This window comes from Muntiacus reevesi, chromosome 2 (assembly GCF_963930625.1).
Source record: "Muntiacus reevesi chromosome 2, mMunRee1.1, whole genome shotgun sequence".
NCBI classification, from domain to species: Eukaryota; Metazoa; Chordata; class Mammalia; order Artiodactyla; family Cervidae; genus Muntiacus; species Muntiacus reevesi.
In genome coordinates, this window is record NC_089250.1 from 116512428 (window position 1) to 116530930 (window position 18503).

Here is an 18503-nt window from a genome sequence, read left to right on the forward strand (position 1 = left end):
CTCAGTTTCATCCAGTGTGCCTTCCTGGGAGCCCGATAAGTGGCGGACTCTAGAGAGGATTTTAATGTATGGCAGCATGTCTCATTTACACAGCTTCCATCCAGGGAAGACCTTGCCGGAGTCGACAACCATATTTAAATGGCTTGCAGACTGTGAAGCTATTTTGCTAATACTAATATCTGATAAATTGTATCACCAGATTCTTATTTTTTTCTTAGAGAATTGTCATGTCATGAACTTAGTAGGGGAAGGAGGAAAGTGCTTCATGAATCTGACACTTGCAAGTCAGGCTTGTGAAGATGGATTTAGGGTCTAAGCTATGCCTGGTCACTCTCTTCCTCAGGTCTTTCTGCTCTTCCTATCTCGAGTTCATTTTCCTCTGCCAATTAAATCGTGCCCATTCAAGACGTAGCTCCAATGCCAACCCTTTGGGAAGCCTTTAGAGATAACTACAGCGTGAATTAAGCTCTCCCTTTCTCTGATTATCTGCTGCAATTATTATCTGTAATGGCCCACTTAGCACTCTTGTTCCTGCAACAAAATCTGTGTTCCCACAGTATGCAGTGTTGTGCTGGCAATAGAGAAAACCTTCATAAGTAATATTCAGGTTCAAGTTAGTACTTAGGGGAGAAAAGCAGTCATTGTTTTAATTCATTAATAAATTAACTTTCATTGCAAAATCTGCTGGGACTTCTGTCTTCCAGCCTTACATTTTCTTCCCATTTTGCCTTTAATGAATTAACCACCACCATTTCCCACTGTGCATTTAATTACTGTACTGATTGCTTACTATGTATGCTACGTGATGTGGAAAGAATACAGAACTTAAAAGCAAAATACTTTTCCTGATCTCCAAAGAGACCAAAGCCCATAAAAAAAAAGGAAAACACATTGACTACATAAAACAAGTGCCAGGTGAATGGTCTGGATGGTTGCATAGCCTTTGTGGTCCCAAGTGAATGGGTGCTGTTTATCAAACTAGCAACCACACATCCTTGACCTGAGACCTGGAACTTTGCTCAGATGCTTGGAAGGCCCATCCTTACTACCATCTCCATTCATCTTAAGCCTTCAGTTCAGTCGCTCAGTCATGTACAACTCGTTGCAACCTTATGGGCTGCAGCACGCCAGGCTTTCCTGTGCATCACCAACTCCTGGAGCTTGCTCAAACTCATGCCCATTGAGTCAGTGATGCCATCCAACCATCTCATTCTCTGTTGTCCCCTTCTCCTGCCTTCAGTCTTTCCCAGCATGAGGGTCTTTTCAAATGAGTCAGTTCTTTGCTTCAGGTGGCCAAAGTATTGGAGTTTCAGCTTAGCATCTGTCCTTCCAGTGAATATTCAGGGTTGATTTCCTCTAGGATTGACTGGTTTGATCTCCTTGCAGTTCAAGGGACTCCCCTTCATGCTCTCTCTTTCAGAATATTTTTCCTACTTATTTTTTCCTCCTCTCTTTGTCTCCAGTCTGTGGAGTTGGTTTTCTGTTCTTTTAACATTCTAAGCACTTTACCTAAATTGCTTTTGGAACTCTTCTCATCTCGTAACTTTTAAACATTTATTCGTTTAGAATTTTTCTTTTATGATGATAACAAAGTGTGTACACTTGACTATATAGAACACTTAGAAAAACACTCATGTTATAAAAAGATCATTCTTCTATAAACAACTATTGTGTGCACCTGTGTCAGGCCATCTGTGAAGTGAAGTGAAGTGAAAGTCGCTCAGTCGTGTCTGACTGTCTGCAACCCTATGGACTATACAGTCCATGGAGTTCTCCAGGCCAGAATACTGGAGTGGGTAGACTTTCCCTTCTCCAGGGGATCTTCCCAACCCAGGATCGAACCCAGGTCTCCCACATTGCAGGTGAATTCGTTACCAGCTGAGCCACAAGGGAAGCCCCAGGCCATCTGTAGGGCTGTGGATCAGATATGTGAAGAGCTGCTGCGCAAGCTCCTGATCCAGTAAGATGTGGAGCTCATGAGCTAATGTGGGAGAGAGGTGCCTGATAAGGAAGTGCTTTGGCGTAAGGGAGCATCTTGGAAGACAAATCCAAATTTATGGGACTATTTGATCTCTTCTAGTTTACTTGCTTGGACCTTTACCCCTGTAATTTTTTGAATACAAAGAGAACTCTATAACAATTTTATTTACCAGATATCATTCCTAGAAAGAGAAGATGCACTTTTGAACTTTTAAAACATGACAAAATAGTACCATATACTGCAGTTATCTATTTTATGTTTGTGATGTACTTAATATGTCAAAAACAAATGTAAACGTATATGGATGTGCTTCCATGTGTATGTGCTACATATATGGAGGTGACACCAGTGATAAAGGATCCATTTGCCAATGCAGGAGATGCAGGATTTGGGAGTTTGATCCCTGGGTTTGGCAGATCCCCTAGAGAAGGAAATGGCAACACACTCCAATATGATTGCCTGGAAAATTCCATGGACAGAAGAGTCTGGGGGGCTGTAGTCCATGGGGTTGCAAAGATTCAGACACAACTGACTGAGCTTACATATATGTATATACTTTTAAGCATAGATAAATTTCAGAGGGTATCATCCAAACTGCTACTGTCTCTTTGTTGGACTATGTTTATCCATAAGTAATAGAAAGCCTAACAGTGATTTAGACACAGTATACATATGATTTAGTGTACAAAAGTATGTAGGTAATCTTAAGAGAAAGCATAGAAGTCAGTGATATCATTAAGGCAATTTTCTATCTTTCTACCCACATACTTGGTATGATGCCTTACAAGTATAAAATTTCACCTTATGGTGAATTTGATTTACCTTTCCCAATACCTCTGTGATTTTAGGTGACTAATGCTATATGGATACTATATAGTGAAATGCACAGGTAAATTGTTACTGTTTCAAATATTGACACCTGCATTTCATTTATCTATAGAAGAATCAAGCCTAGTGTTCTATTGTGTATCAAATTATTTAAAATACTTTATGTTTTTTAGAATCTAGTCAAGTCAGGGTGAGGAATAAGCGTATGTTGTTGTTTGGTCGCTCAGTTGTGTCCAGTTCTTTGTGACTCCATGGACTTCATCATGCCAGGCTTTTCTGCCCTTCACCATCTCCTGGAGCTTGCTCAAACTTCAGATTCTCTACGCTATGAAAATAGAAAATGTGAGGGCACCTTATACCTGACATTTCTGTCCTCTCCTACATCAGACTTTTGCAGAGGTATTTTACTTGGTTCTGATCCTGTGTGTTGTATTGATGGATGGTAACGTAATGGGAAAAGCGGTTGGCAGAATTGGGCAGTAACCACTGGAGACAGTAGTTGTCAGATGGAAACTAATTGATTGTAATTGCTTTGCCATTGTATTGCTCATGGAGTCTGTAGCTTGTTAGAACCACTGATTGTAAAATAAGGATCTCACATTTTATGCTGTAGGTTATGTTAATGATCAGTGAATATCAATAAATAGATAATAAGAAATTAAAGGAAAACTTAACTAATTGATCATGAATTAATATACTTCAGCAGAGTAGCAGTCAACTGTATGCTGGTTCATAATGAATTTTTGGCTCAGAGCTCTTGAATCTTAAATATTCCCATAGAAAGAGAAATTGATTCTGTGTAACTGTTTATCACGAACTGTCTGGAATAACAAATCTTCCCTGTAGAGGAGATCTCCTGGAAAACAAACCAAAAAAGTCTTTTGCAGAGCCTTTAGTGCAAGCTGAAGTATGTTAACAGGCAGATATTTTGAAGTAGAAAAAGTTCCCATTGTAACACTAAGAAAAGATTAGAAGTGGATTTTTCAATACTCAAGGTATATGAATAGTATGAGTGGGGGTCTGTGTGAATCTGAAGGCATTTTTTTTTGCAATATTTATCAGTATTAAAATGAGTATACTAGAATGATAAAATGAATGTTAAATTATGTCTAACTTTTTATTGTAAGATAGGTATTACTTTTTATATGATAATGATTTCTTTTATGATCATGTCTTTTGCCAGTGACATTTAAACTTTACTGATATTAAAGTTGTCAGATTTATTGAAGACATTTTTTACTGAGCACCAATTCTGATTAAGGCTCAACCTCTGACCTCAAGGAACTCAGGACAAAGAAATAGATAAATGTGTAAACAAGTGGCTACTTTCAGCATTGAATACAGTGATGCAAACAATAAAAGGTGCTGAGGGACACAAAGGGAAGATGACATAAGCTCTGAAGGGTTTCTGAATGTTTTCCAGCAAACAAAAAGATGGCTCAGGAAAAAGGATCAGTGTTATAGTTCTGGTATTGGGGAAATAGGATAAGAGTTGGAAATGAGGTTGTATGTTTTAGGATGCAATATGAGGTTGGGCAGGCAAAATTCTACATGGCCTCTGTGCTTCTTTGCTCTTCTTAGGAATTTGGAGTTATTCCTGTGGGAAAGGGGCTCATTGAGGCTTTTTAGGTATTGGGAGAATCTGAGTAAATTTTCTTCCTGCGTAATAACTCTCCCCTTTATTTGGATGATAGGCAAAAAGTGGCTCATTGTGACCTCCGGTTAGCAAGCTGGTACAATGGCCCTTGCTGTTGAACATTATTATTAATCTATATTTATGTAAAGGAAGGCTTCCCATGTGCCTCAGTGGTAAAGAATCTGCTTGCCAATGCAGGAGGTGCGGATTCGATCCCTGGGTCGGGAAGATCCCCTGCAGAGGGAAATGGCAACGCATTCCAGTATTCTTGCCTGGAAAATCCCATGGACAGAAGAGCCTGGCAGGTTACAGTCCATGGGGTAGCAAAGAGCCAGACACGACTTAGCGACTAAGCACACACATATAAAGGAAATTAAGAGCTTACATGCTGAATCATGTATTCATCTTTGACTTTTTACATCCTTTTTTTTTCTTGAATGTTGTAATGAAATTGGTGCTAATATTTCAGTTGCTTAAAACTCTGAGACAAGAATGTCTCCATGCTCTAACAGATTTCTTCATCCAGTAGAAAGCACATACTTATTATTAGTTTCATATTTAGGAACCTGATGTAGAGATATAACTTACTATAAAAATGTTTTTATGATTTTATGATTATGATTTTTAAAAAGCACATATAAGATAATGCTAAAAAATTGGCAGTAATTTAGTCCTGTTAAATATTTACCAGAAACATTCTTTACATTTGAGATTCTATTTCAGAATTTGGAACATTTGCATTTTAAGTACATAATAAAAGGAGAAAGTGAAAGAATAATTGCCTTAGCTATTAGCAAATTACAGCTGTAACTAGAAAATAAACAGAACACAGAAACTGGCACTGGATCCACAGAAGAGTCACAGGACATGTGTGTTGATCAGATGTTTAATGACATTGCAGAACAATAAAAGGAATACACCAAAAGGATTGTATTCAATCCTTTAATACAACATGTTTCTAAACATTGAAATTAATGAAAGCTCATTTGAGGTTTTTGATTCTAGGGTCATTCAGCTTTTGCTGTTAATGTATCCACTGATGGGACTTGTCTAGAGTGATTCCAATTGTTAAAATATTGTGGAAAAATAAGACAATTGAATCCAGTAATTGTCTTAGTCTTACCTGCTATAACAGAATACCACAGACTCAGTGGTGTAAAAACAACAGAAATTTATTTCTCGTAGTTATGAATGCTGGAAAGTCTAAGGTCAAGATGCCTGTGGATTCTGTGTCTGGTTAGGACTTCTTAGTTCATAGAGGGCTCTTTTCTGGCTGTGTCTTCATATGACTGGAATGGGTGAAGGAGCTGTCTGAGGTCTCTCTTATAAGAGCATTAATCCATTCAAGACCTACTCACCTCCCAAAGGCCCCACCTCCTAATACCATCACTGGGTTTCAATATATGAGTTTTGTGGGGACATAAACATTCAGTGTATTAAGTGGTCATACTCAGTTGTGTTTTTATCAGTCCACTGAGGGGTTCATCCTGTCTGTCTAGTTCCTAAGGTCAGCGGTCACGAGAAGGTCTCAGTGCATGGATCCAGACCAGTGACAGGATCTGGGGTGTCAGAATGAGCTGCTGACAGTATTTCATTGTGCTCCTCATGACAGATACAACAACATATTCCACGGAGAGATCCGAGCACTTCAAACCCTGCCGAGACAAGGACCTTGCCTACTGTCTCAACGATGGCGAGTGCTTTGTGATTGAAACCTTGACCGGATCCCATAAACACTGTCGGTAAGTCCCTGCAGCGACTGACACTCAGGGTAGGTCCTCAGAGAGGCCTGGAGACGGAAATCAGCGCTGAGCTTGAGCAACACAATGTGATGCACATAGTCTGGTGCTGGGATGGCAGAATCGACAATCTTAATAGGGGAAGAACAAGGCTGGTATCCTTAGTATTTGAGAAAGATAAAACTGAATTTAAACAGACAAGACTTGAGTTTTGCCTGCTCAAGTAAAGGAAGATTTTCTTTCATATGTAACAATTTAATGGAAATAATTTTTTATTTGCTTTAGAAATCTATATTTTTGGTGTGGGATTTAGTTACATATGCTCATACTCAGAAAGAGTCTCTTCCTGCTGACCTACAGATTGTGGCATGACAAAGCAAACTGCTCATCTAAGATTTAGAGCCTCAATGTTTACTGTGAACCAAACTCCAGAGGCTGTAACTGTGTCCAGATAAAACCACATCTGATTCTGATTCTGCCCCTGTTGACTAATTTTAATCCCCCTCCCCTTTTTTTTTAACACCTCTGATGATGAAATATTCTCCAGTAAGATGCTGTAAATGAAATCATAGTCCTGTTACAGTCTAGGTAGAGAACTACTCAGGGAAAATTCCCAGTGGAGATCAAGAAGGTGTATAATTGGTTTTTAGAGACATAAGGTTATATAACTGCTAAAAATAAAAACAAGCCGAGATAAATAGTTGGTCTTGTAGACACTGCAGCTTTAAGCCTCCATAGAAGAATCAAATTAACATCCAAAAAATACTTCCCACGGAGCTTTTATTTTCAGCGCTACCCTGGTAATTTGTTTTTCCTTGCAATCGTATATGCTTCAGTGATTACATATATCCACACCCCTTTCCTTCTCTTTATTTACTCTTCTCATATGACACAGTTATTAAATTAATTATTCTGAATCGTGAAGCATGGAAAATTATGACTTTCTTCTCTTGCTATTGCTATTATAAAACTTTATTCCATGTTGTTTTATTAAGATGGCACAGAGAAATGTGTCTTATGGTTTTGAACTTAGAATGTGTCAGCAAATCCTGCCTGGCTCCACAAGCCAACTTTGGTTCAAGAGGATGGGGGTATGAGGTGCCGGCCAGTGACATAGCTTTGAAAGAACTGATCAATGATAGTGGCTGATCTCTGTAAGAGCCACCATGTAACCCATGGCCTTTCTTCACCCTTCACATGGTGGCTTTCATGTGACGTGGGTGCCATTACACTGGCTTCATTTACAAAACCTACAACCCATTTATGTTCTCTGTAAACCTGAGTTAGGGATCAAAGGCAGTGGGGGAGGTTCCTTTCCACATTTCTCTTCTCTTTCTGTATTTACTAGATCAGTGCAGATAACAGGTAGAAAAGACATGGGTGACTTGAAGACCTCAAAAGAAAAGCCAAGAATGAGCTATCATTTCAAATCACAAAGTGCCTCCATTCTCTTATAGATATCCAACCATGTGTTACTGTTACCTTTGCCAATCCAGTGGTGTCATGTGTAACAGGTAGTGCCATCAAATAAGTTTGTATTTATAATTTATTGAAGGGATGAATCAGAAGTCTCACCTAAAGCAGTGATGGTGTTTTTCGATGGTGTTTTACCCCAGGGAAGCTTCAGATCAGGCCTCGCCACTATGTGCAGGCAGGTCTGATTTATCTTTTCCAATAGTGAGAATGTCAAAAACAAAACAAGAATTCCTGTTGTTTAACATACATCCTTGCTATATTCGCTATTAAGTTCATGGGTATATTAGTTTGCTAGGGCAACTGTAGCCTAGTACTGCAGATTGGGTGATGTAAACAACAGAAATATATTTTAACAGTTTCTGGAGCCTCGAAGTCTAAGATCCGGGTATCGGCAGAATTGTTTCCTTAAGGGCCACAAGGGAAGGATCTCTTCCAGGCCTCTCCCCTCAGCTTATAGATGACGATCTTTTCTGTGTGCCTTTTCATGTTCTTTCCTCTGTACAAGTCTTTATCCAAATCTGCTTTTTCAAAAAGGACACCAGTCCTATTGGATTAAGGTCTACGCTAATGGCTCTATTTTAACTTGAATGCATCTGTAGACTCTTCAAATATGATCACATTTTGAGGTCCTAAAGGTTAGCACTTTAGCATGAGTTATTTGGGAGACACAATCCAATCTGTGACAGTGGATCTCAGGTCCAGAAAAAAAAAAATCCTTTTCTTTTGCACATGTGTACATGTCTAATTTTTTTAAACATAGATAAGCAGAGGTATATCTGTGGTTTGGCTGGAAATGTGTAATAATTTTGGCCTCTGTCTTCATATTTCGTGCATATTTCAGCACAGACAACCTGTTATTTAACATAGAGTCACAACATAGCTAATCATGACAAAAGACCAGCCTAAGACAGGACTGGAACTCGAGTAGGTTAATAGATGTCTATAAATCTCCTAGTAGTGTGTATGAATAAATCACACATCGCATGTGTCAGCGATTCATCTCCCAGGCTTTGCTGTGAATAAAAGGCTTACATTTGTTCCTGCTTCAGCCACTTCTAAGAATTCCAATGTAGTTATTCATAATGTGCCATTTTGTACAGTGCTCTAATATGTTTCATTTATTCTCCTCCACTCGACAAATGTTTATTGAGCATCTCTTATCACCAAGATACTGTTGAATAAATAAATACAGAAATGAACTTTGGAATTAAATGGCACTGCAGTTTGTAATGCACTTGGAGTAAGTGAAATACTTCATCTTCAGGAAAGAAAGAAAACAAGAGAAATGACTTTCGTGTGACTGGCATGCTACGAGGGCTATGTTACTGACGTTTTACTAAGCAGATCATGTCATAGGTTAAAGAAACCACAAGTTAGTAGATGGAGCAAAGTGTTAATGGGTATACCTGCATCTAGCTCATTAAGTAGTTTGCTTTTTACACATATGCACAGTTTAAACATTCAAACCTGAGACAAGTTAAGATTATATATGTATTTTTAGTATTTTAAAAATAAATTGCAATCCCACTGATCTGAATCAAGGTATGTTTTTTCCCATGTTGCGATCATGGTGGAACAATTTTGTTTCCTTGCCAAGGAAGAGTAGTAACAAAAAATGAAAATTACCTAAAATTTCCTATCCTTCCTGATAGAGATCCTGAAAGTGTATGCTCCAAACTGCAAATCCTTGCGATAAGGGGCACTTCATGGTTTTCTGTTTGTTATTTTCTCAGTCTTTAGTGCATTTTCAAATCTTTGAAAAAACTATTTATAGTGAAGATAGTTAGAAATTATAGCACAAACTAATGAAAATTTAAGAGAAACACCAAGACCCTAAAATAACGTGATAGGTTTTAAAGAATAATAAATAGACTGGCAAACTTGGTATTGCTAAATTTACAATTTAAGTCACGGATCATTGGTTGGCTGATTAGTAAAAGCAGAACCTTTTGTATTGTGGAGGTTAGTGCAGAATAAAGAAATATCCATAAATTGGGAAAATGAGTCTGGTTTTTGTGTAAATGTGGTTGACTTATCAGGTAAAACATCTAAGTTGAATTTTTACTTCTTATATACTAAAAGTTGTTAATAATGAATTTAAAAGGTGATATAATAAATAAAGTATTAGAGGAAATGGTAAATAAAATTATATATTCCTTTACATTAGCAACTGAAGGTAAAAGAAAAAAGCAATGAGCAAAAAACAATGAAAGGAAAAATGAATAGCCTTGATGCAGCTTTTTTTTTTAATCTGAATGTCATAAATCAGAAACAAAATTGAAAGAAGTGTCAGTAAACTACAATACGCATGGCAAGGAAGTGATATTTTGATGAAGTCACATAGATCGATAAGAGTAACACTAAAATTAAACCTTGGTGGGAAAATGGGCAAAAGACAGGAACACCCTCTTCTCTTGAAATGGAATCCAAATAACCAATAAGCATGAAAAATAGTCTCACAGAGAAATGCAAATTAACTTGTTTGTTTGCTTATCATATATTATAATGATGTTTAAAAGTAGTAGTTTGGCAAGGATGCAGTAAAAACCATCATCTTATTCACTAAACTCAATGGAGTGTACTTTATTAAACATCTTCTGTAGGTGATGCATCAGTGTTTCTGTATCTTTACATTTTTTTTCTAAGAGTTGGCTTAGAGAAATGTATATGTATATTTGTTTTTGAGAGCATTCACTATAGTATTTATAATAGCAAAACAAAGAAAACTTGAATTTTGATGTCCATATAATTCAGAATATATCTATACCAGGGATGAATTCAACATAACTTGAATTTTCATAATTTTAAGACTATGAAAATACTTGTTATATCATGTTATATACAAAAATCAGGATGTAGAACTATAAAAGTGAACATAAATAGCAATCCAGTTCTGAAAAATAACTAAATAAAAAGGCTAATAGGATTTATATCTGTTGTCTTCTTTGAACCTTGAGGTTTCCAAGATCATTACATTGCACACATATTTCATTTACGTAACATCTGGTTAAGACACTTGACCCATGTTTCTAATCTTTCCATTAAGAAAGATAGTGTCCCTGTCTTTGTTAAATGAAGGTCGTTGTAATTCACTATTATTAGGCTTATAAGAGAACTTTCAATTAAGCCATTCTAGATTAAGCACTATAAAGTCTGTTAGGATGTGTCTGCTCCTTTTATTAAACTTTCATTTATGCTCTTTATAATAATCATTTTCTATGCTGAATTCGTGTGTTTTGAAACATCAAAAAAATGGATTGACTACTAGGACGACACATTCTGTAGAAATTAAGCTGAGTAGAGAAGGAAAGGAAGTACTAGAAACACCTTGAATCAAAGTATCCCGAATAAAAGGGTATTCTCTAATATATTTATTTTTATGCCATTTCTAGAAATTTTCAGAACTTTGGAAATGGTGCCATTTGTAGCATACTTCACTAGAGTTGAAAGTAGTAGCCATTGTAACTGAAAAGATTGCTAGGCATTTGAATGGACCAAACGCGTTTTGAGGCCAAATTCAAGTTAAAAGGATGTGTCTCTTCTGAATTGAAGCTCATTAAATGTTGCACCAGCCTTGCTACAGAAATGGATTTTCAAAACTTTGGAAAGTGTAACATTTGAGCTAAATTTGACCTGTAGTGATCATTTTGGAAATCTATCAAGCAATTCATTTGAAGATGCTTGAATCACTTGAAATATGGAACTGCTCGAAAGAGAGGCAAGCAGTCCAATAGCAACGATTGCCCGAGGCAATACTTCCATAAATGTGCTGACGGAATGTACAGTTAGCTGGGTAAAATGCTCATAGGAATTGGTGAGTGGAAGGGGGGAGGGTTTGAAAGAGGAGAGCCAGACCAGGAGATGCTGTTCTTCACGGTATCTAGTTCTGCTTCAGTAGGTTTTGAAATCAAAGCTTGCATTTTTATTCGAATTGATTGGGCACAATGTAACGATATCCCTGTGATATACTATATAAAATTACAGGACCATCCCTATCAGTGCTTTGCTGCATCACTTTGGAAGTCCATTAGCTCTTCCACCCAGGAAAGATCCCCCTTATCATAAGTTTCTCCAGTAAGTGCTCTGAGAGTGGCCACTAATAATTCCCTGTGGTTGTAGCAAGTCAGAATGGAAATGGGGTTTTGGCACACATCCCTAAGCTCCATTGATGGGAGAGGATGGAGGCCGAAATGTCTATAAATCCAAGCCTAGTGGCAGAGTCTTGGTGGAGTGGAATTGAATAGCAGGGTGAAGAGCCTTGGAAGCATTTTCAAGTTCATCAGATAATTGTGCCCAGGAAAATGTTAGCCACAGCCCAGACGTAATTTGAGTAATTTGCAGCAGCCATGTTCATACTAGGTGGTCTACTGACTGCCCTTGTCAAGAAGTGAGCCAAGTAATCACCATGAATCTGTTTCTTTTCTGTGGATGACAATTATCAAAATAGTCTCATTAACTCAGAAAGCAAACAAACCAAGAACAACAACACAGTGAATGTAGTTTTGCAACTTTAGGACTCCTAGGCAGTGGTTTACTTCTTCCACCACAGCTGATGTTACTTAAAGGGCTACCGAAATACCAGAAGACCAGAAAAGCACATTTGATAAAGAATAACAGCACATCTTTTAGTTGATAACCATAGTTTTTTTTTTTTTTTTAATTTAACTTTAATATTTTATTACTTGATTAGCAGTTCTCCTTAAGGCATGAAATAGTTTCTTTAGGTAGTTGTTTATGATTGGGGTTTTTTTGTTGTATCAGAACCATTTGTGTTTTTAAATTCCTTTCTTACATGATTTAGGGTAAGAGATACGTGAGGCAAATGTGGGTGTCCAAGATGAAGATACTTGAGTTAAAGGCTCTACTCGGCTTTATGCTGGCTCTGTGTTTTTGCCTGGTCATTTAATCAGAAACTTCAGTCTTCTATTTAAAAGAGAGAGAGAACATACATGTGCCAGACAACCAGACACATTAATATCTGCCCCCAAAATGTTGATGCTAGAATTGAAAGCAGCAGCATATAGAAAAACACTAAATATATAATAGACATTACACATTTAGAACATATAATTCTTCTTTCTCTCTTCTACCCTTGTTGAAACCAAACAAAAGCATGTATGCTGGAATCCTATGAGAGAAATTGAGTGGGTCTCATCTGCCTATTTCATTAAGAGAAGTCTTAGGCTCAAAAGGGGGAGATCACTTGACCTGTACCAGGGCTTTGAGGTGGGTACGCAGTCTCCCAGCACACAGAGTTCAGCTTAGACCTACCAGTGTAAGTTAAAGAAAACTCACTCAGAGACTTATTTAAAAACACAATAATACCTGATCATGGGCAAGAACACTTTTCAGAATCAAGGATCATTGTAGCTATTCAAGCAGTAAATTTAGGAGAAAAGCAGGAACAAGAGGCCACCTTTTGTTAGGGGAATTCTCTCTGTTGACAATTCATGAAGAGAGGAATCCCCTCTTATTCTTCGTACCATTCAGGTGGAGGACCCTTCACGTATTTTCTCTACAACAACCCTGGTTCTGCCTCTCCAGGCATTTGCTTCCTGCAGGTAGCGGGTCATAGTTCTGTTTTGGTTGGGGCAGTCTGGGAGCTTGTGCACCACCAGAATGCTGTGATTTGCATATGCCATAGTTCAAGTGGAGGATAGATTATTTTACTAAGTTTAATTAAATAACTAAGAGTATATATCCATAAGTATTATTTTAAATAGTGATGGACTGTTTGTACAGATGTGAACCACACTAACCAGGGTACCACAGACCCTGCTGGGCAGAACATCTGAGCCATCACCGTACTGATCTGAGAGCGTTTTGCGAATGTTTGCCTGAGGAACCTGCCCAACAGGGTCTGTGCTACCTTTGTCTACACATACACCAAGATGTCAGTCTTTGTGTACTCCAATAACTATACTCCCTAAGTGGAAAAGCATATGCAAATCTACCTGATAGAATAAACCCAGGGAATGCCTATATGATGCATCCTATGTGTCGGGCTCCCATAGCAGCCCTGGAGGGAAGGAGCAATGACTGAGGCCAAGGGCATTTCTCACATTATACAACAGTGGAGTAAGGACTCAGACTAAGTTAGCTGACTCTAGGGTCAACGTACTTACCCCCTCCACTAACATCTTTTCTTTAAAATCCTATTGGTCCAGAGATTCTAAAATCCCAACTGCTTAAAAATACCACCGGGGAAGCCCATATAAGCTCTAGTATCTTCTAAGATATCAGTATTCATTATATATCAGTAATGATATATAACTAATATGTGCATATTTAAATTATCCAGCATATTATAATTTGAATGACAATATTACTGTCATCAAAACCCCCAAATGTTTAAGATATAACTGGCAATTTTAATAATTTCTTATGTAAAATAATCATAAAACCAACAATGCCCTGAGCTAATTAGGACATATGGTTGCCCTAATTTTAATTTCAGCAAAACTCAATTTTGTGGAAAAACAGACCACCATTTGCTACATAAATGCTGTATTTTCTTAGTATAAATTTCATGATACTATACAACTTCTGCATTGCTGTTCCCACTTTCCCCAAGTTAGCTAAGAGTTCTCGAAGTCACTAAATATCTGCAGGGTCTCTCCACCATACCCCAAATCTGTAATCTGTTAAATACATGCCAGCATCCGATTAGCGTTCTCTTCAGTATTCTTAGGTATTATTTGTGAAAATGAAAAAATGTGATGGGAGAACCGAGCTCCCCGTGTTTTATGGAAAGAAGTCATAGACAGTGTTCCTGAAGTTTAACTTGCTATGCATCCCTACAACTCTGTTTAATTTTTTATATGATCACAGTTATTCTGGTAGTTCTATGATAACAGGAAAACAGTTTGAAGCAAAATCAATCCTATATACACACCAGTGTGCATGCACACAGACATATCTTCTATATTTATTAGGCAGTCAATACAGGGCACTGAGATTCAATAGCAAACTATGAACAACGGTCCCTTCCTTTACCGAACTTGTTTGTTGGAGCACCAGTCAGTCAACACAATCTAACATTACAGGATGCCATAAACACTGATAATCACTGGGAAGGAACCAAAACTCACACTTGGTTCAGCAAGGAAATCCTTACCAGACTGGTAAATTTGGAGGAAATATCCTCATCAAGTATATCTACATACAATCCCCATTGCAAGTTTAAAGAAATCAAATATAACACTAAGATAAGGAATGGGGAATAAATGAAAACAATTACATTGTATGGGGACTATCTTGTTTGGAGATATGTCACATTTGAGTGATATAGAATGTGTTTGTAGCTATATATATCACATGTCAGTGGTACAGAATGTATGTTTTGTCCTCTCCTTTGTCGTTCAGTCACCAAGTCGTGTCTGACTTTTCATGACCCCATGGGCTGCAGTACACCAGTCTTCTCTGTCTCTCACCATCTCCCAGAGTCCTAAACTAAAAATGAATGGCAGTTTTATGCATTATTCTCATCATTCCCTAATGTTTATTATGCATAGTCAATGTTCCAGGTTCATGTAATAGGAATATAGTGATGAATATTCCCAGAATAAATCAGAAGAGCAACTGAGAAGGTTCATGTCTAGTTCAATTCAATGTAACAAGTTCTGTCATCTGTTAGCATCCAATCTATATGAGCTATATGTACATAGCTCATATCTGCAGAGAAGAATCCAAAACCCAGTAGTCCTGAAGCCAGAAGAGCTTCTGAGAGGAACGTGCGAATTGCACTTGGAAAGATAAGAACCTACTCATTTCTTATTTTGAAGCCTGCTCTTGCTTGCCAACCATGGCATGGAGAATTGAGCTGCCGTTGGGAAAAGTTCCCTTCAAACCACAAGGAGGATATTTCAAAATTATTTAGGTGCAAGTAAGAATAATCAGTTTCATATCATAAATTCTTTATGCAATTGATCACTTTTTTTTCTGAATTATTTTCTTGAGTTATTTCCTCTCTTGTGTCCAGAGAGTTCTCAAAAATGTGTCAAGGTATGATGACTTTTTTTTTAAGGTTCACTAGGATATAGGAATGTTACTTATTACAAAGTGTTTAAATATTTTATACTTTACAACTTAAAATGTTATTATATATGTTTAACTAGTATTTATCAATTAAACAGTCAATCTGATCTGCTACTGACCCTAATGGAGGCCACATAATCTGAACAATAATCAAGTAAAGTCATTCACTAGGTAATATGACTCCTAAGTTGCTGTATTCTTAGTGCTGGAGTAGATGAGGAACTTTAAAGTTCCAGTCAAATTGAAATATAGGAAAGTTAAATAATTCACATCTTATAATTTTCAAAATCCTAAGCTCTTGGTTTTGTTTCAGAGAGACTTGTCCAAGGTCACACATTCATTACTAGCAGGTAGAATCCAGATTCCTCTCCTGTTAATCTCACTTGTTTATTTACCATTGTTGGCATAAATGGAAAGCCAGATAGAAAGCCCTCTCTCTGACTTCTGTCCTGCTTTGCTTTGGTTAAGATGTAATAACAGAGTCCTTGCCTTCTCCTTGCCCTGCACCTGCTTCCTTAGATGTCCACACGTTTCTCAAAAATGGTACTATTGACTTAGTACCTCCCGTTTTAGCTCAGCAGGTCCTAGAAAAGGGCCTGAGTCTCACATGGAAACTGCAGCCGAGCAGAACCACCTTCTGTGTGAATGTCCAAAGAGAAGGAGCATGCTGAGGAGATTACAGGGGGGAATTTATCCAAATTTAATGTGTGATCTCTGTCCTCAAAGCAACAAGGGTGGCTGAACAGGACAAGTAGGTGCTAAGATGATTTTCCTCTTTCTGTCTTACTTGCCTCTGTATGAGTCTCTAGGTCCATCCACATCTGGGCAAATGACATAATTTTGTTCGTTTTTATAGCTGAGTAATATTGTATATATGCATCATAGCTTCTTTATCCATTAATCTGTTGATGGACATTTAGGTTGCTTTCATGTCCTATCTATTGCAAATAGTGCTACAGTGGACATTTTGGGGGTGCATGTGTCTTTTGGAATTATGGTTTTCTCCAGGTATATGCCTAGGAGTAGGATTGCTGGGTCATATAGTAGTTCTCTTTTTAGTTTTTTTAAGGAACCTCCATACTATTCCCCATAGTGACTGTATCAATTTACAGTCCCACCAACAGTGTAAGAGAGTTCCCTTTTCTCTACACCTTCGTTAGCATTTAGTGCTTGTAGACTTTTTTGATGATGGCCATTCTGATACATTGTGAGGTGGATCTCATGGTAGCTTGGATTTTCATTTCTCTAATAATTAATGACATTGAACATCTTTTCATGTGCCTCTTGGCCATCCATATGTCATCTTTGGAGAAATGTCTGTTTAGGTCTTCTGCTCACTTTTTGATTGGGTTGTTTGTGTTTTTGGTATTGAGCTGAATGAGCTGTTTATATATTTTAGAGATTAATCCCTTGTCAGTTGCTTCATCTGAATATTTCTCCCATTCTGAGGGTTGTCTTTTCATCTTGTTTATGATTTCCTTTGTGCAAAAGATTTTGTTTCATTAGCTCTCATTTGTTTATTTTTGTCTTTTATTTTCATTACTCTAGGATATGGGGCAAAAAAGATCTTGCTGTGATTTATGTCAGAGAGTGTTCTGTGTTTTCCTTTAAAAGTTTTATAGTGTCTGGCCTTACACTTAGGTCTTTGATCCATTTTGAGTTTATTTGTGTGCATGGTGTTAGAAGTGTTCTAATTTCTTTTTTTCTTTTCTTTTTTTTTTTTTACATGTAGCTGTCCAGTTTTCCCAGCACCACTTATGGGATAGACTGTTTTTTCTCATTGTATATTGTTGTGTCCTTTGTCAAAGATAAGGTGACTATAGGTGCGTAGGTTTATCTCTGGGCTTTCTATCCTGCATCATTGATCTATATTTCTGGTTTTGTGCTGGTACCATACTGTCTTGATTACTGTAGCTTTGTAGTATAGTGTGAAGTCAGGGAGCCTGATTCTTTCAGCTTCATTTTTCTTTCTCAAGATTGCTTTGGCTGTTCAAGGCCTTTTGTGTTTCTGGTTGTTGTTCAGCTACTAAGTCGTGTCTGACTCTTTGTGACCTAATGGACTGCAACACAACAGTTTCCTCAGTTCTTTACTAACTCCCTAAATTTGCTCAGATTCGTGTCCATTGAGTCAGTGATGCTCTATAACCATCTGATTCCCTGTTGCCACCTTCTCCTTTTGCCTTCAGTCTTTCCCAGCATCAGAGACTTTTCCAATGAGTCAGCTCTTTGCATCAGGTGATCAGAGTATTGGAACTTCAGCATCAGTTCTTCCAATGAATATTCAGGGTTGATTTCCTTTAGGGTTGACTGGTTTGATCTCCTTAATGTCCAAGGGATCCTCAAGAATCTTCTCCAGCACTACAATTGAAAAGCATCAGTTCTTCAGTGCTCAGCCTTCTTTATGGTCCAGTTCTCACATCTGTACATGACTGCTGGAAAAACCATAGCTTTGACTATATGGACCTGTACAAATTGTAAAAATTTTCTAATTCTGTGAAAAATGCCATTGGTAATTTGTTAGGGATTGCATTGAATCTGTAGATTTGATAGGGATTGCACTGAATACTATCCATTGCTTTGGGTAGTATAGTCATTTTCACAGTACTGATTCTTCCAATCCAAGAACATGGTATATTTTTTTCCATCTGTTTGTGTCATCTTTGATTTCATTCATTAGTATGTTATAGTTTTCTGAGTATAGGTCTTTTGGCTCCTTATGTAGGTTTATTCCTAGGTATTTTATTATTTTTCTTGCAGTGATAAATGGGATTGCTTGCTTAATTTCTTTCTGATTTTTTTAAGGCAT

At 37.5% G+C, this 18503-nt stretch overlaps 1 protein-coding gene across 4 annotated transcripts in view; it reads left to right on the forward strand.

The window, feature by feature from the left end:
• The window catches only part of NRG3 (neuregulin 3), a 1175938-nt gene that overhangs the window by 503139 nt on the left and 654296 nt on the right, over window positions 1-18503 (forward strand). For all 4 annotated transcript variants that reach the window (XM_065919907.1, XM_065919908.1, XM_065919909.1 and 1 more), the window contains exon 2: window positions 6058-6187. In XM_065919907.1, coding sequence (XP_065775979.1) covers window positions 6058-6187 — 130 coding nt within the window. The remainder of the gene's footprint in view (window positions 1-6057; window positions 6188-18503) is intronic.